The sequence below is a fragment of the Pogoniulus pusillus genome, chromosome 18 (assembly GCF_015220805.1).
Source record: "Pogoniulus pusillus isolate bPogPus1 chromosome 18, bPogPus1.pri, whole genome shotgun sequence".
Taxonomy (NCBI): Eukaryota; Metazoa; Chordata; class Aves; order Piciformes; family Lybiidae; genus Pogoniulus; species Pogoniulus pusillus.
Genome location: NC_087281.1, coordinates 13,542,522 through 13,564,814, shown reverse-complemented (window position 1 = coordinate 13,564,814; position 22,293 = coordinate 13,542,522). Strand labels below are relative to the sequence as shown.

The following is a 22,293-nucleotide window of genomic DNA, read 5'->3' as shown; positions in this document are numbered from 1 at the left end:
TTTATTTTGTAGCTGAGTGATTTATCTCTGCATATCAAAAATACAAACACTTTCTATCTAAAAGGAAGTTTCTTCCTTTATGTATCTTCCTTCATTCCCTCCTCTGTTCAAACTTGTCTTTCTTCTTGTTGGATATGAGCTTGAAACTGATGTCAGGCTTCTAACCCAATAGTAGTTAAAAAACTATGCATGCTTCATCTGTTTTTTGATCTACCTGTGCACATGAAGCTAGTGAAAAGGTTTTCTACTTAAGGACATACATCACTGCCCTTATGCGTTTTATTTACAGTACCAAAAGCAAACAAAAGTTTGTTTCACAGATGTTTGTATTTCAAGAAAATCCAAGATTGATGATAACAGGATCAGTAGAGTTGTACCAATGTAAAATGTGCAGAAGAATCACTGAGTTGTTTAAACTGAGTCAAGCAATATTATTGAAGATACACTGATGAATTAACACAACAAAAACAATAGCTGCAGTCTTACTGAGCATACCATTGCCATCAAAAAAGCCAATGAGCTGAGGTCTGGCTCAGCAGAAATTTGTATCCTGTGATCCCAACATGCTTTTGGTACAAAACTGAATCTTACTAGGGAGCTTTGGAGGCACTGTGCTTTTTCTGATTGACTTAAATGAAGGTACACTGTGCCAGTGGGCAGGCTCTGTTGTTTTGAATTAGTGGCCAAAAGATGCCTATAAAGCAGCTGGATAACTTTTATTTGTTTGTTTCTGAAATACTGCTATGTCAGCTTAAGGCTTTGTCAACATCTTTATTCCTATGTGCATAGTCAGAAACTATCTCCAGCAAGGAATCTGAAGAAAGGGTTGTTGTTACTGGCACCAAATGTAGTCCCCAATATGTTGTCAGTGATGTTTTTCTCCTCTCTTCTGCACGCCCTAGTGAATGGCCGGTGGGGTCCTTGGTCTCCGTGGTCTGCCTGCACTGTTACTTGTGGAGGAGGAATTCGTGAGAGGTCTCGACTCTGTAACAGTCCAGAGCCACTCTATGGAGGAAAGCCATGTGTTGGAGATACTAAGCAACATGATATGTGCAATAAAAAGGATTGCCCAATTGGTTGGTATTCAATTATTTATTCAGTTTGAGCAATCATTATTGCTATTATTTATTTAATGGATAACTATGAATTGACATAAGGAAAAATCACTCAGCTATTTGGGGTGCTGTTTGGATCAGTGAACAAGGATGGATTTCTTAAACAGGGTTTTGGTATGCTGTAGTTTCTTCAATTGGATGTAGCTATCTGTGGTATTTTCATATTAAATGCATTTAATGTACTATTGATTTAATAACTCTAATTCTAAGGGGTTCATAAAGGTGTATTGCATGAGGTGTGATTTAAGCTAATGAACAGAGAATACCTATTTCTTAAGTGAAGTATTACATACCATTTATGTTCCTAATTAAATTTACACTGTTATGTGTCTTCACCAGATGGATGTTTGTCAAATCCTTGCTTTCCTGGAGCAGAATGCAATAGTTACCCAGATGGGTCTTGGTCATGTGGGCCATGCCCTGCAGGGTACCTTGGAAATGGTACTGTCTGTGAGGATCTTGATGAGGTACTGACATTGTTTCACTTAACATCAGGAAATCACTGTGAAATGTTCATTATTTGGGAATTATACAACCTTTTAATGACTTCTTGTTTTCTTTCTTTTTTCTTTCTTGCAGTGTATAGCTGTGTCAGATGTTTGCTTTAAGGTGAATCAGGTCCACCGCTGTGTGAACACAAATCCAGGATTCCACTGCTTACCATGTCCTCCACGCTATAAAGGAAGTCAGCCCTATGGAGTGGGGCTGGAAGTTGCCAAGACAGAGAAGCAAGTAAGTGATGTTGAAAAGAATATGATGACTTTGAGCAATTCTCACCTCAAAATATCTGTGAGGGGAAGCCTGTGATAAGTCTGAGTAGCAAGTTAATGTGAAAAAGGTGACTGCTGTTTTAAGGTATTTTTGGTTTAAAGTAACAAAAAAAAAAAAAATTTGAGATGTGGGGTTTTTTTTTTAGTTTGTTTGGTTTTGGCTTTTTTGTTGTTGTTGGGTTTTTTCCAAGGGTTTTATTTTCTCTACTCAATGGCACAGTTGTACCAAATGAGTATAAAAGGCCACAACCAATCATTCTCTGCTTTTGAACTTCTTTCTCTCAGGTGCATGTGCTTCTTCTGAGGATTGGAAGTTGACTAATTGGGATATTGTTCTCTCAGATATAAATATTAACACTGTTGATGTGGCTGTCACCAAACATGTGTCTGAAGTTCTCACTTCCTAAATTCCATTAGACTAACACCTATCATCAGTACTGAAGGACAGAATGAAGTGATAGGGAAACCATGGTTTGATAGACAAGACAAAAATGTTAGAAAGAATGTCATGGGATGCCCCTCTCTGTGTTGCAGTTGAATTAGTCTCTGGTTAGTTCAACATGTGAAGTCTAAATGTATAAATATAAAACATCTCTGTAAGATTCTCAGTGAAAATAAGCAAACTGATGAGAAAGAGGTAGTAAAACCCATTAGATTCTCCAGTTTGTCTGTGTATGTTGACAGGCAGAACACTAGAACAATGAGGTGAGTACAGTCTGCTTTCTGTTGCAGTTAAATTCCAGCAATGAATAATATCTGGAAGAAAGCAGATAGAGCTCTGAAATTGTTAAACATTTTAATTGCTTATTGATTAATCTCCATTTTCTCTTTTGGCTTGTTTTGATTGTTTTCTTTGTACACATTGTCTGGCATTGTGAACTGACAGAGCAATATGGCTTACTAAACACAATGCCTACTCTCTTTAAGCATCTGGATAACTGGCCTGGTTTTGACAAAGCTTAGTTACAAACAAGTGACTGCAAGTGTGATTGGGTTTCAATGAGTGTTTTTTCTGTCACAGGTCTGTGAACCTGAGAATCCATGCAAAGACAAGACACACAGCTGCCACAAGTCTGCAGAGTGCATCTACCTGGGCCATTTCAGTGACCCTATGTACAAATGTGAGTGTAGAACTGGTTATGCTGGTGATGGACGCATCTGTGGCGAAGATTCAGATTTGGATGGCTGGCCTAATAATAACTTGGTCTGTGCTGCTAATGCAACTTACCATTGTGTGAAGGTAAGTAAAAAGTTGGTAAAAATGCCATGCCATAAACAAACTTTCTCTCTTTTTTCCTGAATAGTTGTGAATAACACTTTTCAACATCAAGCTTGTGGGTGCATTCATTAAGCTTTGACTGTTACAGCATGTGCATTTTCTAGGAAATGATGTGTGAAACCTATATTTCCTTAATGCTAGATCCAGTATGGAATTCTCAGAATGAAACCCAGAGTCCTCTGATATAGATTTCTTCCTGCTCAGAATACACAGAAAGTTGGGATGCTTGTGAATAGAGTTAGCGGATCAAGCAGGAGCTGCCTAAAGCATGGGTGTGGAGCACACAGCTAGTGAGAAATAAACAGGAATCTCTGGGCATGGGTGGGTGTAAAATCCTAACTGGAAGGCTTGTCTGCAGTTACTTAAATCCTTTCTTGAACTACCCTGTTTTGTTAAAGAGTTAAGCAGGTCACACTCTGAAGTTAATTTTTTGTGGTAGAAACATAAGAGAGCAATGAATACAAGCAATTAGCTGATTTCTCTCATTGCAGAAGCTCAGTGGGAGAGAGTGGTGCATGTAGCCTCTCTTACTCTTCAGAGATGTGGAATCCTAGCTCTCACCCTTATGGAGTAGTGGCCTGCCTGCCACCATTGGCTGTGGAGCTGGCAGGATTTGTTCTCCAGTCTTGCTGCTGTAGTGAAAAATGAAATATTACTACACCAGGGAGAAAGCAAGCATCAGGGAGCCTAAAAATGGTGGTGTGTGGGTTTAGCAGTGAGTGTCTATAATGATCTGTTCCCTGAGACCTGGTTCTCTGCTCATCTGAAGCACACTCTTAATTCCTCCTCAGCTCCATGGCCTGAGCCTCTATTCAGCAGAAACTGTTCCAAAAATGGTGAGCCCACTGGGATGTCTCATCTTGATGCAGGTGCACTGGTTCTACAAAATCAGAAAATTGTTCCAGGTCCACCAGTTTAATAATGGCCCAAATAGCTGAGGGATGGAGGCAACCCCCTGACAGGTAGTTCCCTGGATCCTTATACTAAATGGTGGTCTCACTGATGGTTGAAATGAGAGGCACAATACAAAGGAGAATATACTGTTTGCAGCAGCAAATGTGAAGTAACTGGGATGAAGAGAACTTCATCTGAGCAGAAGGCATAAGCAAGTGCTCAGTTTTTAACACCTATGCCTTGGACCACTGGCAAACTGGTTCACCAACATACTTTCACTTCAGCAAGTGCTGCAGTGTTTTGCTGAACTGACCATAGCTACATGAGTAATGCTGTCTCTCCTGATGTTTTCAGAAGTATTTTTTCCACCAGATTTGAATCATGTTGGTTTCTCCTCCATTGTTAAAACCATCTGCCTCTAAAAGCTTACAAAGTTCTAGCACAGTAACTTCTGCTTAAAAGATGAGGAAATAAATGCAAAAATGACTGAGTTCTAGGCCACTCTACTGGTTAAAAACCCACAAATACACATCAAGAGACTAGTAGACTTTGAGAGAACCAGAAGTCAGTCTAGTGTAATCCATTGGAAGTTGTGAATATGGCTCTGTCAACAGACGGGTTTCAGACATTGATGACAATTTGAGCATTGAATGTTGATCTTCCTTACTGTAACAGATGTCAGTTCATTGTGGATCCAGCCAATTCAGCAACTGCATAGCATGTATTCTTTTTCAGTTCCTGTCATCAGAATCTGCAACATGTTGTCTTAAGATGTAATGGTTAGCTAATGTCAATGCATAAGATTAGTTTTCATCAAAAATCCAACACATTTAACTCATTAGGAAAAAAATGTCTCCAAAGATTGACTCGTGGTTTCTGTGACATATGTGGTGATATGTGATATGTAGTGATGATGTGGTGAATGTGTGGCAGGCTGTGGATGTAGTCTACCTGGGCTTCAGCAAAGCCATTGACACCATCTGCCACAACAAGCTCCTGACAAAGCTGGCAGCTCATGGCTTGGACAGATTCACTCTGATATGGGCCAAGAACTGGCTGGAGGGCTGAGCCCAGAGAGTGGTGGTGAATGGTGCCACAACCAGTCACTAGTGGTGTCTCCCAAGGATCAGTGCTGGGCGTAGTCCTCTTCAATGTCATTATTGATGATCAGGACTAGGAGATTGAGTCAATCATCAGTAAGTTTGCAGGTGACAGCAAGCTAGGCGAAGATGTGTTGGAGAGCCCTGCAGAGGGACCTTGCCAGGCTGGATGGGTGGGCAGAGGCCGATGGGATGAGGTACTTTTTTACAAAGCAGTACAAAGGTGTATTTTTCAACCCCCTTTCTTACAGTGTTCCCCTTCATTGCCATGTACTACTTCATTCCAGTAACTCTCTGTGGGAACATCTGTTTCTGAAGACCATCTCCTGGCTTATATGTTCATTTTTCTGGCAAGCAAACCTTGTAATTTTATTTGCAATCTTTGAACATAATTCATGAGTTGTCTTTTAAAAGTTGATTTCAGAGGACATCTCTGTGTGTATGGGATGTGTATTTTCTGCTAGATAGTTTGATCTTAAATTTACTGGAATCAGTCCTTTAACAGAAGGAGAGAAGGAAATAGAATGATTTGCAGATGTATTTCACTTTATAATATGAAGGCATCAAATGAACTGCTACCTTTGGCAGCAACCACGCTGTCACTTTCAAAAGCTTTTGTGCTTGATTCTTGTTTTGTAGTCTGTGGTGTGCCATACCTACTCTTCTGGCCAGGCTAGTTATTCTGACATCACATAAACATAATGTATTCATTATTTCTTTTGGCCAGGATAACTGTCCACTTCTGCCTAACTCTGGCCAAGAAGACTTCGATAAAGATGGCAAAGGAGATGCCTGTGATGAGGATGATGACAATGATGGTGTTGAAGATGATAAAGTAAGAGATCTTACTGTGTCTTCTGCACATTTGCCCTACATGTCTGGTTTTAAGGAAAACCATTGCAATTCCTAAGGGCTTTATTGTTCAGAGACTTTCAGCTAAGTTAGTCTGCACTGTGTTCCATGAGTCACATCTGATGCAGAGTAAAGATGTACTGGTTGAAAACAAAGAAGCACTTTGCAGAGCAAAGAACCAGGGAAACCTAGGACTGTTAAATTCTTCATATCAGTTCTGGGTTCATTTGCGTGCATTAAAACAATTTAATGGAAAGTGATATTGGATCTTTGTTTTGCAGTGTGAGAATGGTATGGCCATTAGATTTGAAAGAGCTGGTAAAAGTTATATCTAAGGTGCATTGGAAACAAGTTATCATGAGTAGGAGTAACTATAAATGCAGTTCATATCAAGGGAAAATGATGGGAGAAAAGTACCTAGCCTTGTCCATGTTCTCCTCTTTTAGATATGCCAGAAGGACTGAAACTCGTTTATCTGCAGAGCCTAAAAAGATAACCAGTTAGTCTAAGCCTATTCTCCTGTACATTCAGCAGAAGGATAGAGGCACCTCCAGACAAGGCTTTTCTGAACATGTTTAGGATGAGTGAATTGCTTTTAGGAATTTGCTCTTCCTCTTTGCTCGCTTCAGAGGAAGCCTAAGGTTAGAAATATGATCATGGAGGCTCTTTGGAGTAGTTAAAAAACAAAGAGTGGTTTAATAAAACAATACAACTTACTTGATGCATTTGAAAAATAGTAGTCAGAAATTGTTTTATGAGCAGTATAAAATTTTGGATTGCTTTTATATCTTGTGCCTGTGTATATAAACTGTACTTCTGTGGAATGTAAACTGTTGTGCTAAAAAAAATATTTCCTAGTAATTGGGCTTTGCTTTAGTGAGGGAAAAGTAGCTTAAAGTTTGTTGTTTGGTTGTTTTTTTTCCCCCACCTCCATGATCTCCTTTCAGATTCAGTGATGCTGATGTAGCCTTACTGCTACTGCTTCAGTTTGGTTTTAATCTTCATTGCTTTGCACACTGAATGCTTTTTTGTGCCTCTGCAGAACTCTTATCTTTCATTTGGGGATGAGTGAAATGAGAATTCTTGTTCTGACAGACTTTCAAATTAGAGAGTAAACTGAAATTTTCAGAATTCCACTAAAAAGAATGGTCTCATCTAAAGAAGTATTTTGGGTCAGTAAGAGGATTTGATTTTAACTTTGCTTTTTGAAACTTTTTTAATCATATGCAATAGAGCACAACCCACTTAAAAGTCAGTCTTTGTTTAAACTGAAAAGTATAAATAATGTAGTTTAAATAGTGAGAATTTAGATACTAGTTTGTTTCCAAAAAGTCAAAATAACACTTTTTTTCCCCAAAACATAGTATGCATCTGAGGTTGGCCTGATTTTGTGACATAGTCTAATTTTTTTTAAGCACACACATGGACTAGTGATGCATGTCTGTTGAAGTGTCTGAGTACGGACTCAAGTTGTGCCAGGGGAGGTATAGGCTGGATGTTAGGAGGAAGTTTTTCACAGAGAGAGTGATTTGCCATTGGAATGGGCTTCCCAGGAAGGTGGTGGAGTTGCCATCCCTGGAGGTGTTGAAGAAAAGCCTGGCTGAGGCACTTAGTGCTGTGGTCTAGTTGATTGGCTAGGGCTGGGTGCTAGGTTGGACTGGATAATCTTGGAGGTCTCTTCCAACCTGATTGATTCTATGATTCTACAGATACGATACAAAATGCCTGTAGCTATCCTAGTGAGATATGGAACACATTTTACATGGCTTGTGCAAAACCAAAACAACAGTGAGCCAATCTGTCCAGATGCGTCCTTTTACTGTCAAGATTTTCAGTGTGTCATGGCATCATCTTGTCCCTTGAAAAAAATGACAGATTCATATTTTGGGGTTTGGCCTCTGTCCAAGATGAACAGGAAGAGTTACCACTTCTTATTAAGCTTTCATGAGTTGCAATTTATATCCTGAAATGTTGTTTCTTCTTATTAGGACAATTGCCCACTTCTGTTCAACCCTCGACAGTTTGATTATGACAAGGATGAAGTCGGTGACCGCTGTGATAATTGCCCTTACGTGCACAACCCAGCTCAGATTGACACAGATAATAACGGGGAGGGTGACTCATGTGCTGTGGATATTGATGGAGATGGTATGCTCTCAGTTCTGTTCCACAGCTACAGCTTGCTCTATGCCCAGTACCTGCTTTCATATGCACATGGAAGAAAAGTTGATCTAGCAGCTAAAAAATGCAGTCTTATTTATCCTCTATAGTACAGTTGTCCATAAAGTGCCTAAATGACTACAATGGGTATTACTGAAGAATAAAGCACATGAAGTCTTTCATCAGTGTAATCTTGAAAAAACCCAGTTTGTCCATCTGTATTCCAAAGTAATCAGGGTCTAATATAACAATTCCATTGATTTTATACTTTCAAGGTAGTGAAAAGAACAGCAAATCATCTGTGCAGTTGAGACAATAGCTATGATCATAGTGCAAAGCCCATAGTATTCCAAATATGTATCTTTTTGTGTGTCTCAGTATACTACTGAAGGTGTTTATTTAATCTGTCAGTATATGCCTATATAACCCAGATTTCATCAGAACTAAAGAGAGGTAAAACACTTAAATATCTTTCAAAAATCATATCCCTGCAGCAATGAGAATCAAGAAGCTGAAAAAAAATTGGGTTTGGATTTCCTTCAGTAATGTTACTAACTTTTGGATACTTCTCTGACTTGAACTTTTAAACGTTCTGTAGTCCTCTTCTCCTTTTGATCATCAAGTTGTTAGTATTACCTGTGGTATATCTGCATTTGAGGAAAAATATAACTGTATATTATTGGCTGAAAGATTATGCAAATATCCAAGGACCCAGTAATGTAGGAAAGGGTTCTTGTATTATTTTTGGACAGGTATGCTAACATGTCTTGATTTTGACTTCTTTTTTTTTCCACATAGTATAATTTTGAAGGAGATTGTTGATTGTATAGTAAAGTTTCCTTAGGAGGAACAATTTCCCTTGAAAATTCAGCATGCTGTGCAATAAATGATGCACTTTTTGTGGTAAAAGCAGTGCTGAGGCAGATGGCCATTAATTCACTAATGCCACCCAGTATAGATGTGCATTCTATGCCATTACTTAGAGTGTGGCAAGAAAATCGAAATCAAATTGTTTAGAAAGTATCCCACCCCTGTATCTGTCATCTTACAAAAAAGGGCTAAATCCTTAAGCATTAAGAATTTTTCCATCAAAATTCACTAGGAAAATAGATGCAAATGTCTTTATCATAGCAAGAAAAAGTGGAATGTATTTTTTCTTATCCTTGTCTTATCGGTATTTTATGTAGAATTGAGAAAGCCTATGGATCCCTTAACAGCCTTGCTTCTTTATTGGTGACTCCTACCGTCTATAGCTGTCTACTCTTGATGCTGTATCATTTGGATTTCTTCAATCTTTTGTTGATTTTGGTTTTTTCTCATAGACATTTTTAATGAACGAGATAATTGTCCCTACGTCTACAACACAGACCAGACTGATACAGATGGTGATGGAGTTGGTGATCAGTGTGATAATTGTCCATTAATGCATAATCCAGATCAGGTAAATGTTAGAGACTGTTTCTTTAATAAATAATAACATCAGAATGAGGGCAGAGGAAAGAACATGGGATTTACTCTCTGGTTACTGTAGAACTGAAGAGGTGGATCTCTGTTGCTCATTTTCACATTTCCGGTTGTCAGGGAAGTAGAGGGATGCCTTTAATATGGCTTCCAGCCTTTGAGCTGTTTTTCTTCCATCATGGCATGAGAGTACAGCCTCAGGACTGCATTTTGTTTGCCTGACTTTCTTGCCCATGTGCAGATAAGTAACATCAAATAGACAGAAGCAACCAGAAAATATGGTGCCCGATTTGACACTTCCCTGTGATCTCTAGAACAGGAGCAATGAAGATGGTGGCCAAAGACCTGCTCTGGAAGTGTCTCGGGGATCAAACTTTATGCACTGATAGCAGAATAAGTAGCTGTACAGCTCTGAAGATATGTGTCTGCATTTAAAACATGGTTGTTACCATGATACTATTTGTCTCCAGAGAAGTCCTTGAAGAGAAGTGTTGAAAGGATAAATTAGCAGTCATCTGTACTGTTGTGTTTAGTAACAATAATACATTTGCTCTTCAATTTCTTTTGTTAGACCGATGCAGATAATGACCTTGTTGGTGACCAGTGTGACAACAATGAGGACATCGATGAAGATGGTCACCAGAACAACCAAGATAACTGCCCTTACATCCCCAATGCTAACCAGGCTGACCATGATAAAGATGGCAAAGGAGATGCCTGTGATCCTGATGATGACAATGACGGTGTCCCAGATGACAGAGACAACTGTCGCCTCAGATACAATCCTGAACAGGAGGATTCTGATGGTAAGAACAATGTCATATGAATTGCAGTCAGTTTGTGGTATCCAATGCTGATCTTGGAGTATTATTTTCTGATGAAGAGAAAGACTTCAGATCAGGCTGAGCTACTTTTGATGTTTGAGACGAATTGAACTGGCCAGTTTGGTCCAGAATAGAACATTGGGAAACCTCTTCAACAGGAATTCAAACATTCACCTACTCAATGATAGAAAAACACCTTTAAAAATCATAAAAAGGGAAAAAAATATTTTTTATGTACTTCTGATTTTAGCTTTGAATAGAAATATTAGAAATCTGGGGAAACATTTTGAATACCTTGAATTGCAGACGTCTTTGAAAGTGAAAAATGAGCTGCTCTGCTTTCAAAACAAGTTACCTTCTGAAAACTGAAATGGAAAAAATATGGCTTTCTACTCTGTTTTGTTTTGTAAAACAGACCTTTCAAATCTGAGTCCAAACTGTTTAAATCTAAAATTCATGTTCAAATAGTTTTATAAAAGAAGATTTCTGGGCAGCTTTTCTCAAATTTGATTTATAGATAACTCTAAGTGTGTCTTGATGATTTATGGGTCACAGTTAAAAAAATGGATGTGTAATTGTTCCTTTCTTCAGTTCAGTAGTAACATTTTGCTCATTACTCTCAAACAGCCCTCTATGCTTGGCAGCATTTCAGTAATGATATAGTAATAGCTTCAAAATCATAAATGTTTTTGAGAAAACACTATGATCTTTTGAAAGTCATCCTATGTCTGCTAGTAATAGCCCTTACGATAAATGCAGGTAATCAATTTCTATTCTGTAGCCAGCTAGGGGTTGGTCTCTTCTGCCAGGCAATCAGCAATAGAACAAGGGGACACAGTCTCAAGTTGTGCCAGGGGAAATATAGGCTGGGTGTTAGGAGGAAGTTCTTCACTAAGAGAGTGACTGGCATTGGAATGGGCTGCCCAGGGACATGGTGGAGTCCTCATCCCTGGAGGTGTTCAAGAGAAGACTGGCTGAGGCTCTTAGTGCCATAGGCTAGTTGATTGTCTAGAGCTGGGTGCTAGGTTGGACTGGATGACCTTGGAGGTCTCTTTGAACCTGGTTGATTCTATGATTCTGTGATATAGTTCAGCTGCAGTTGTGCTTCACTCAGCACTTTCACTACTGTCTTTCTTGATTTATCCATAGTATTGGTTGAAAGTAGGAGGTGTGACTTGTCTTGCATAACAGGTGGTGACTGGAGACATTAAAAAAAATCTCATTCCCAATGCCACTGCTCTTCAGTGGCACACAATAATACATACACTTGAAAATAAAGTAGAGAAACTTTGCTAGGCAAGTGTAGAGATGAATTTGAAACTGTCTCTGACTTTTATCACTGAGCATTACATTGGGCACTAAAGTAAAGCTAGAATATACAACCTCCCTTCAGGTAGTATATGGATGTATTTTGAAGTTTTCTAAAAATGTCTTCCAATTCATATGACAAAACTTAATATTTCCATTCTTCAAAGGCTAGGTCTATTGTATACAGTGTTTCATTACTTTATATTAACATTTTTTTCTGAAGTGCTCCAATTTTTATAACAAGAAAACACGAATGCATACTTTACTGTGATACTGTCCTCACTTTCTTTTGCTGTAGATGATGATTCTGAAACCTGAAGCAACTTTAGATGCATTATTGCTGAAGGAATCTGGAAGCAGAGATAAGAATCTGAAAAAAAAGTTTAATATCTTCAATAGTATATAAGGATTTAAGAATGTGTGGAAAGATTAAGGGTTTTCACAATCGTTTTGTTTCACTTACACTGCACACATCAAAATGTGGTGCTGTTGCCACAGCTGAGACAAACTGAACTGAAAGTATAATGGATTAATGAAAGCATGAAGCATTAATGAATTCCATCAGCGTAGCAATCTTTTCAACTTTTCCCACCTCTATTCTAAAGCAGTGTATAGGATGGGGCCAGATTGATTGGTGCCATAAACCACTGACAGGACAGTTTCATCAACACAACTTTGGCCCTAGTCTGAGCTGATTACTTCTAGTTATCACCAGCAACTTTTCAAATGGACTTTCAGAGAATGGAGCTTTCTTTGTAATCATTTGGAGCATTCACTGAGAAACAGGAGAATAGTGTACTCAAATGTAGCATAAATTTCTTCCATCGGTCGGAGAGCTGTTAGGAAGTTTGGATGAGTTGCTAACAATTGTGTTTGCTTATTCTTCTTGTTCATAGGTGATGGCAGAGGTGATATTTGCAAAGATGACTTTGACAATGACAATGTCCCAGATATTTATGATGTATGCCCTGAAAACAATGCCATCAGTGAAACTGATTTCAGAAAGTTCCAGATGGTCCCCCTGGACCCCAAGGGAACAGCTCAGATTGATCCCAACTGGGTTATTCGCCACCAAGGCAAGGAATTGGTACAGACTGCCAACTCTGATCCTGGAATAGCTGTAGGTGAGTATCAGATGTCAGCCACTCTCTTTGGAAAAGTAACTAGTGATGTAGTGATGAGCAGAGGAAAAAAAATAGATGACCACACTTACTTGGTCTTGGAAGCTTTTGTCTGACATATGGGGACAGTGTGTATGCCCCAACTGAAAACAACTCAACACTGTTTGCCTTTGTTGGTCATTTTCTCATCACTGACTATACTGACTGTAACACACATGAAATACCCATGTGAAGTATAGTGTCAGCTGTTTTCAATGCCCCTTATAAACAGCATATTTCTCTCTAGAAGTTGGGCTAGTGTAATTACCTCAGCTCCTATAGATAAGGAAAGGGAAAAAGATAGTTAACAACTACCGACGAAACTCAGGACAGAGCTGAGACTCCTGAGTGTGGTGTGACCTCATTGCTGTTTACAGCTACCTGAAGGGAGGCTGTAGCCAGGTGGGGGTCAGTCACTTCTCCCAGCAACCAGCAAGGGGACACAGTCTCAAGTTGTTCCAGGGGAGGTCTAGGCTGGATGTTAGGAAGAAGTTCTTCCCAAAGAGAGTGATTGGCATTGGAATGGGTTGTCCAGGGAGGTGGTGCAGTCCCTGGAGGTGTTGAAGAAAAGCCTGGCTGAGGCATTTAGTGCCATGGTCTAGTTGATCGGCCAGGGCTGGGTGCTAGGTTGGACTGAATGATCTTGGAGGTCTCTTCCAACCTGGTTGATTCTATGATTCTATGAACTCTATTGTTTGTCTGTTTAATCCTCTCCCAGGTTACGATGAGTTCACCTCTGTTGACTTCAGTGGGACATTCTATGTTAACACAGACCGTGATGATGATTATGCTGGCTTTGTATTTGGCTACCAGTCCAGTAGTCGATTTTATGTTCTGATGTGGAAGCAGGTCACTCAGACCTACTGGGAGGACAAACCTACTAGGGCATATGGTTATTCTGGTGTGTCACTCAAAGTAGTGAATTCAACAACTGGTACTGGTGAACACTTGAGAAATGCTCTCTGGCACACAGGAAACACCCCTGGACAGGTGAGAAATTTAAAGTTTCAAGCCAGCAATTCGTGACTAATATTTTAAAGAGGGGGCCCAAAAATTATTTCCTTTTACAGCTCAATTTTTGCAGACACCTATCAGCTTTTCTTCAGTTCCCATATAGTAATATGGGAATAGTGTCAATAATCACATTTGCATTGTGATTCAAAGAAAATGCTGCATGTTCAAAAGTTATCAGTGTAAAAATTCCATGCATAAAAGGGAAGATGTGCTGGAAAACTAGCATTGGCTAGTCAGCCATGGGTTTGTATTTGTGCAAGCAGGGACAGGACTTCTTAAAGAAAAGTCAGGTTTGATGCTCTAAGGGTCTTCAATGACTCCATCGGTGAAACTGCAGATGAGTAACTGATGAATAATTTAAGACAGAAATTACTCTCCCTCTATAAAAGCGGTCTTCTGGTCATACCATCAAGTGTTAAATCCTATTTTTCAGTTTCATGCTCTGCAGCAAATAAGCTTTGGCTGCATTTACAGTTTCTGGGGTGTAGTCTGTTTCTAATAAGGCATTTGTATTCCTACTGTAGGTGCGTACGTTGTGGCACGATCCCAAGAACATTGGCTGGAAAGATTATACTGCTTACAGGTGGCATTTGATTCATAGGCCAAAAACAGGATTAATAAAGTAAGAAATGTTTCTGCACTTCTATATATTTTTTTTAGTTGCAAACTCTTGTCTTTGTTTATGTAAGAGCTGTGTTTGTTAGTTCTGATAATGATACTTGCATGATGTTGTGTTCCAATATGTTTGGTGACAGTTTGTTATCTTATAGCATAAGTTATTTTCCTTTTCAGAAGTATTTAATTTATTCTGGATGGTTCAATATTTACTTCAGCTAAATATTCTTTAACTAAAGGGAAAAAAAAATGAAGCTTTTTTTTTCAATATCTCTTCTGTAAAGTGACCAAAAATGCTGAAGCAAAATTCAAACCGAGATTAGAATATGAGATGCCTTCCCAGCCTCTGGGATCCAAGTGAATGAAATTAATTAGAAACATCAGGATTGCCACAGGGAAGTAGACCAACAGCCTGTCTGCTTCAGCATCCTGTCTCTCACAGTGGCCTGTACAAGATACTATAGGAATATCCATGAGCACATCTGTAATGCATACAAAGAGCTATGGCATATGAGTTTCCTTAGAGCCCAGATGTTTATCTGGTGTTCCACAGAATGAGCATGAACTGTGCATGTCAATTTTATCTTCCACTAATGTTAATTTTACCCTAACTGTAACGGATGTTTTTCATGGGGCAGAGTCTGAGTTTACCTCTTAAGGTCTTATTTGTGTTTATGAGCAGGGGGGTTTTGTTTGGCTGTGAAAGACGAAGAATAGACAGATTTGGATAGATTAAGTTACCAAGTTACCTATTTCTTGGAAAGAGAAGAGTTTTCTTTGTGAATCAAGGTGTTGCAGTGCAAAACTTGTTTTTCCTTTACATTGCTGTTATCTGTATCTTCCTTTGCAGGACCTACTTAGCATCAGACAAAGTATGTTTCCACTGGTATCCCTTTAGATTAAACTAGCATGACAAATTTTATGATACAGGACATTACATTTCTTCATCCTGTAGGGTGTTTTTGTAGAAAATAATCTGGTTTACCTATTTATTTCATTACTATAGTCATAGAATCAACCAGATTCAGAGAGACCTCCAAGATCATCCAGTCCAAACTAGCACTCAGCCATATTCAGTCAACTAGACCATGGCACTAAGTGCCTCAGCCAGTCTTCTCTTGAACACCTCCAGGGACGGCGACTCCACCAGTTCCCTCTGTAGCCCATTCCACTGGCAAATCACTCTCTTAGTGAAGAACTTCCTTGTAACATCCAGGCTATACCTCCTCCAGCTCCACCAGTTTGTTTGTAGAGAATTAGCTAGTTAGTGCTAATATGACAAGAGCAGCAAGAGTAGTTTATAAATCTATTCTCTTATGTTTTGGGTTCTTGAAATTTTGCATTGTATTAAATAGGGTTACATCAACCTGTCATTCTTTTTGTCATCCATTAAATACTGTTTTCAGGGAGCAAGTTTACACTCATGTGTAAAGCTATCCTGTTGTGTGTAACTGCTGTATTGCCAGTTGAAGCAGGAGCACAATCCCTTCCCCCAGGGACCAGTCTAAGCAACAAAGTAAAGGTTCATTTTTCATTTGGCCCAAAGTTATTTTAAGAGACTGAGAGCCTAGGAGCCATGACTATCTCAAGGTCTCCCATGAGAAGTGGAGACTCCAGGTTTAAAGCACTGCATCTTACTTGATTGAGGAAAAAAATGAAGTGCCATGTTAGAGGTCTTTTGGCTCCAGGGTGGATGCCTGAAGCACTACAAAAAAAAAACCCTACAAACAAAAAAACCCAAACCCAACAAAAAAACAAACAAAACACCACAAAAACAAGCACCCAAAAAAAAACCCAACCCCCTCAAGTTTTTCTTTTCCAACTTATTACTAGTCTGGAATGGGTTGCCCAGGGAGGTGGTTGAGGCCCCATCCCTGGAGGTGTTTAAGGCCAGTCTGGATGAGGCTCTGGCCATCCTGATCCAGGGTAGGGTGTCTCTGCTCATGGCAGTGGGGTTGGAACTAGATGATCCTTGTGGTCCCTTCCAACTTTGACTTATTCTATGATTCTGTATTTGTGTATGAATCCCTCCAGCTTTCATTAAGCTCTTAAAATGTCTGAAACTAAGATTCAGAATGTCTTCAATTAATATTTTGTTTGGTTCTTGCAGTTTCTTTATCTAAAGATAAAGAAATGAGCATTCACACAGTTCTAAAGATGACTTACACTAAGTGATGTGGCGAGGTCTTGTGCTAACCTCTGAGTTCACAGGGACAGGATCTTATCAGAGAGTGATAGTACATGACATAGTTCATTCCAGGAGACATGACTGTTCTAAATAAAGAATTGGGAAATCTTTTGCAGATGGTGTGCATAAAATTGCTTATGGAGCAGTTCCACTGCTTCTGATTAGTGCATGATGGCTGACAGCCAGGTGGGCCTGAGATAGAGATGAGAGATGGTTCTTACAGCGATGTTGTGTTTTCTTGTGCCTTGTTAAAATTAATTCTGTTTAATTTCTTGGGAACTGTTAACCAATGCCTAGTATGGACAATATATTATCCTCTTTATCTAACTTAAATTGTTTTTTTCAGAGTTTTAGTGTATGAGGGAAAGCAAGTCATGGTGGATTCTGGACCAATCTATGATACAACCTTCGCTGGTGGACGGTTAGGTCTTTTTGTCTTCTCTCAAGAGATGGTCTATTTCTCTGACCTCAAATATGAATGCAGAGGTTAGTTATAAAAGATGTCTGGAAAACGCAGAAGCCTTTGATAACCTGTGGTGTGAGCATGAAATATGGAAATGAAAAGTATCCTCCAGTTACTGAAAGCAATCTGTAATGTCATAGTGTGGAGTAAACCTTGGTTTGCTGAAATACCACGAATGCCCTTTGCGCCTGTAGTAATCTCAATTTGAGTAACAAACCCCATATGGTTAATGCTACCCACCTGGGAAAAATGAGATTGAAATCTATGGGTGAGATACATGCTTAGAATTCTCTGTATATCCGTTTCCTTTGTAGGCTGTTTGTGTCCTGTGGGCAGAATGCTGCTTCTGGGTTGCCTCTCTGGAAAGAGGCATGAGGGAGAGAGGAGATATTTTTAGCAAGCATATCTGTCTATAATGCCTTGACCTAAATATTTTGAAATACAGGAAATGCTTTCTTTTGTATTTTTTTAATACATTTAGATAGATAGGTGCAGATACACATGAGTGTCTCTGTACAGGCAGATAACTATTTTTATGTAGGCTGGGGAGATGATGATATGTTGGCCAGACATGAGCCAGCAACGCGTACTTGCAGCTCAGAAGGCTAATCCTGGGCTGCATCAAAGGAAGCGTGGCCTGCAGATCAAGAGAGCTAGCTTGGCCACGCTTCTCTGAGTCCTCACCAAGTGCTGTGTCTAGCTGTGGGCCTCTCAAAATAAAAAGGACAGGGATCTGCTGGACAGGGTCCAAGGGAGAGCCATGAAAATGATCAGAGAATTGGAGCACCTCTCCCATAAAAATAGACTGAGAGAGCTGGGGCTATTCAGCCTGGAGAAGAGGAGGCTCTGGGTAGGGGTAGGCCTTATAGCAGCCTTGCAATACCTGAAGGGCAAAGAGGGGATCTGTTTACAAAGACCTGTAGCAACAGGACAAGGGGCAGTGGTTTTAAATTAGAGGAAAGTAGATTTAAACTGGACACTGGGAAGAAGTTCTTTACTGTGAATGTGGTGGAGCACTGGAGCAGATTGCCTAGAGAGGTGGTGGAGCTCCTATCTCTGGAGACATTCAAGGTCAGATTTGTTTGGGCTCTGAGCAACCTGATGCAGTTGGGGATGTGCCTGCTTACTGCAGGGGAGTTGGACTAGATGACTTTTGAAAGTCTCTTTTAACTCAGTGCATTCTGTGGTTCTACATTTGCAGGAACTGTGCTACATCTCTGTACTGTATCATCATGGAGCTCTGTTATTTGTGTGGTTGACTTCTTGACCAAAATGAGCAACCACAAATGAGATTTTTTTTGTTTCTATTTCTTTCAGATGCTTGAGCCACGGTTGCTGCATTACCAGCAAAGTACTGTAAATGCTATGCAACTTAGACACCTCAGTACATCCTGGTACTCCCAGTTTCTATTTTTGTGTACCTCCTGTCCTCTGTCCTCATGCTCCACTCACCAGGTACCTCCCTGATGCCGGGAGTACCTCAGCCATCCCTCTACCAAAGTGCCTTCTTACAGCCAGGACTAATGAAACCTAAACTTGAGCATCCAACCCACCACTGAAGCAAAAGCAGATTGATACATGAGAACTTAGCAAAATGTGTTTGTTTGCCTTTTTTAGGGAATGACGTTTACATATAAAAATGTAATTACTTGATGTATTTATATATATATGGGGAAAATGAGGGGAGTGATGGTTATCTGTCATTGTCTTTAAGTGAGGAAAAATGTGTTTGAATAAATTTAGGTGTATGGTTGACACTTCCTTGATCTAATCAGGGCTGGTCTTCAGTAACTCAAAGCCTCTGGGTCTAATTTTAGCAAAGTAATGAAGAGCCACACCAACAGTCTCCATAGTAATGATAAAAATACCCTTGGATAATAAAGTAAATTATGAACATTTTTTTATCCAAAAGTATCTTCTGTAGCTGGTGAGAATGGTCTTAATAACAACAGCCATTAAAATTAGAGTTGGTAGAAATATTGAGTTTGCTGCCTAAAGTATTGTCTAATAGAGGCTTAATTCAGGCCAGGCAGAACTGAACTATAGAGTCCCGTGTGAAAGGGAAGATGATTCATCTGTCACTATTGGCTGACTTTCAAAGAACTGAGTTGTTCCATTTCCATCATATTTTGCATTTCTTTGCAATAAAGAATATACCACGGTCAAGTGGAGCAAAGATGAACCTGAATCACTTTCCCACCTCTGCTGCAAAAAGCACTTTGACATCTTGAATCCTGAGATGTGGGTTTCTGAAAGCGTGGCGACGCCACTGTTACCTGATTTGGTAACATACGAATTTAAGGTTCCATTTATAAATATTTGTAGTACGTGTTATGGTTATCACTCTGAGCTCTGCCTTCTCTGATAATTTATTTTAAAGCATGTCATATAATGCATCACTAATACCTTCACAAATAACGATATTTTAAAGCTATTTTTTACAGCATATCACACTATGTAGATATTGTCAAAGCATGGTAGACACTTAAGTATAGATTCATGGATTATATTCATGTATGCTTTAAAGTTAAATGAATAAGAATAATAATAATTAATTTATAAATGGAACCTTAATATATGTCCAGTTACCCTAATTTTAATATTTTATGTTGTTACCTATGTCTGCTGTATATAGAACTCCTTAAGTAATGCTGGAGGGATACCAGTGTTTATTCTAAACAGATACATTTACTCAGATATACAATAGTATAAACATGTTTAAATTTCTCTTCTTTAAGTTGTATGAGCTTTGTCCACAAACAGAACACATGCTGGTGTAATTTTATTCACAGATGGGTTAACTAATGGAATAATACAGTACCTCTGCATTCTTAAAGGGCACAGTAAGCAAAATGTTGAATCAATTTTTTTCTCCCTTCAAATAGATTTTATCGTTGTATTCATTAGAAAGGAATCCACAGTTGCTGGCTTTATTGCACATTTTACAATGTTCATATTAGCAAATCTTTCTTCTTCTCGATTTTGTTTTGTTGCTGATTTCATTTGTCATTTGTTTTGTTGAGTCCTCTTTATGAGGTTTTTAAATGCTTCCATTTCTTCCTCTTGGTGTTTCAAATTATATCCCCAAGTCTCAAGCTAAAGGGAGGGCAACTTCATTAAATGTAATGCTTGTAATGGCTGTGTAGGGTTTTTTGTTTTGCCAGAGAGAGACATCAGTATGGGGGTGAAGATGTTAATATTTGAACTGTATCATAATTTTCCTATTCTATGTAAATTATTTATGATGTTTTTTATTTTCTTTCTTTCATTTTTTTTTTCCTTGCAAGTGTGTGTGAGAGAAGTGAGACCAATGGAACTTCATTTTGTTTTGCCAAAGATTGTAAATAACTATTTATTTTTACGTGGACGAAAAGTTATCATCTAACGTCCTTACTCATTTAGTTAGATCCTCATTTATATATATATATATATAAAAAATATATATTTTAAGAAATTACTGATAGGAAATAAACTGTAAAAAGGTTTTATATTAAAAAAAAAACTCTTTACCTTTTTTATACTTAAAATGTTTCTTTTGAAAATATACTTCATTCCCCGAAGCCCTCAATTAAAAGCCTCTTAAATGTTGCTACGAACCAGTTCACTTCAAGCAAACATGAAAAGCTGTTCTCCAAGGTTCTAGATAGCAAGTTTCCTAATCTCTGTGAAAGGTATCATTTGCCATGAAGTCTTTACCTGGTGAACTCTCCCAAGTTTTATTTATGGCATTGTGTCACTGAGTAATGCTTTTGTGTGAGATGAACTGGTGCACACATCCTTTATCTCATGTTCTTTGTATTGTGTCTTGGCTAATATGTTTGAAGAAGTATCTGCTTCTTGCTGTGAGTCCCATCTGGGTTCTGTTGGTGTGAGTGAGGACTGTCTTCCTGATGGAGAATTGCAGGAGCCAGTGAATTGTCAATAACCAAATACAAGAAAAAACAACTAGCATGAGAGATCTCTGCCATCAGTGTGAACTGCTGTCTGGAAGGGGAATTTGGATCAGGAAAAGTAATAATGCTCAGCTTGTCAAAATACTGATTCTGAATTGTTCACTCAGGTCATATCCTCTTATAAATATCTCAGCTATTAACTTTTCTTGACCTTATAAATATTCCAACTCTTCACTTTTCTTGGCTGTACCAACATCCCAGTTATTAGGTTTCCTTGCCTTTTGGTTCCAGTGTGGATATTCAGGACATTACACAAGAAAGTCATATGGTCTTCAGCACAATCTTTTGATGAGTCCCTTACAAGACTGAATGTTTGTATTTGCTAGAGAGGTGCATTTCTTCCATTTATGCTGCAAGGGCATCAATGACTGACATTATTCAGAGAATAAAGTGATCAAGATCTTGTTATCCCCATTCTCAAGAGTTCCATTTAAATCTCATATGGATCTGCAAGAGAGTTTAGAGCATGAACACTTAATGATGAGTTGAAAGAAAAATGTAAATCCCTTCATGGCAACTAAACAAACCTCCAAGAAACAGACCCAGGGAAATAAAACAAATGGATACATGGGAAACTGTAACAGCAGCACTTCTGTATGAATATGAGGTCTGTAAGAAAAACAGAGGGAAAGGCTAAACCCTCAAATGCTGTGCTGTGAATGAGCAGATTCACGTAAAGCAGTTACATGCTCTGACTTCTGCCCATTGTTCTAACTATTGGCTTTTGAAGGTAATCAGAAATCTTTGAGTAGTTTGGGAAAAATACATCTTTTATATACAATTTTTGCAGCCTTTGCACTTTTGATATGGCAGTAGGGAGGAAGAAAGCCTGAAATCTCTGTAGAGGGGCTGCCTTTCTCACAAAGGGAAGCAGGAGCTCATTCTGCCACTGACTCCTGCATGATACTAGGCAGATTCTTTTTAAGTTCCTTGAGCATCAGGCTTCATCTACTAAAACTCAGTGGTTAACTTCCTCCACTTTCAAATCCTTTTGATAAGTTTTATGTATCTTACTGTTTCTAGACCAGCCAAAACACAAGAAATCTTGAGCTGCCCCAAGATTAAACTTTGGTGCAAGCTCTTGACTAATCTTAAAACAGATTTTGAGATGAATTCTGGAATTATTAAAGTGAACTC

General features: G+C 38.9%; 1 protein-coding gene across 2 annotated transcripts in view; it reads left to right on the top strand.

Annotated features, from left to right (window-relative positions):
* The window catches only part of THBS2 (thrombospondin 2), a 35,538-nt gene extending 13,668 nt beyond the window's left edge, over window positions 1-21,870 (top strand). For both annotated transcript variants that reach the window (XM_064158458.1, XM_064158457.1), the window contains exons 10-22: window positions 903-1,076; window positions 1,455-1,582; window positions 1,695-1,847; window positions 2,907-3,125; window positions 5,886-5,993; window positions 7,999-8,158; window positions 9,493-9,611; window positions 10,203-10,437; window positions 12,660-12,887; window positions 13,642-13,913; window positions 14,462-14,559; window positions 17,087-17,226; window positions 18,521-21,870. In XM_064158458.1, coding sequence (XP_064014528.1) covers window positions 903-1,076; window positions 1,455-1,582; window positions 1,695-1,847; window positions 2,907-3,125; window positions 5,886-5,993; window positions 7,999-8,158; window positions 9,493-9,611; window positions 10,203-10,437; window positions 12,660-12,887; window positions 13,642-13,913; window positions 14,462-14,559; window positions 17,087-17,226; window positions 18,521-18,528 — 2,042 coding nt within the window. In that variant the 3' untranslated portion in view covers window positions 18,529-21,870. The remainder of the gene's footprint in view (window positions 1-902; window positions 1,077-1,454; window positions 1,583-1,694; window positions 1,848-2,906; window positions 3,126-5,885; window positions 5,994-7,998; window positions 8,159-9,492; window positions 9,612-10,202; window positions 10,438-12,659; window positions 12,888-13,641; window positions 13,914-14,461; window positions 14,560-17,086; window positions 17,227-18,520) is intronic.
* Window positions 21,871-22,293: the final 423 nt, after the last annotated feature.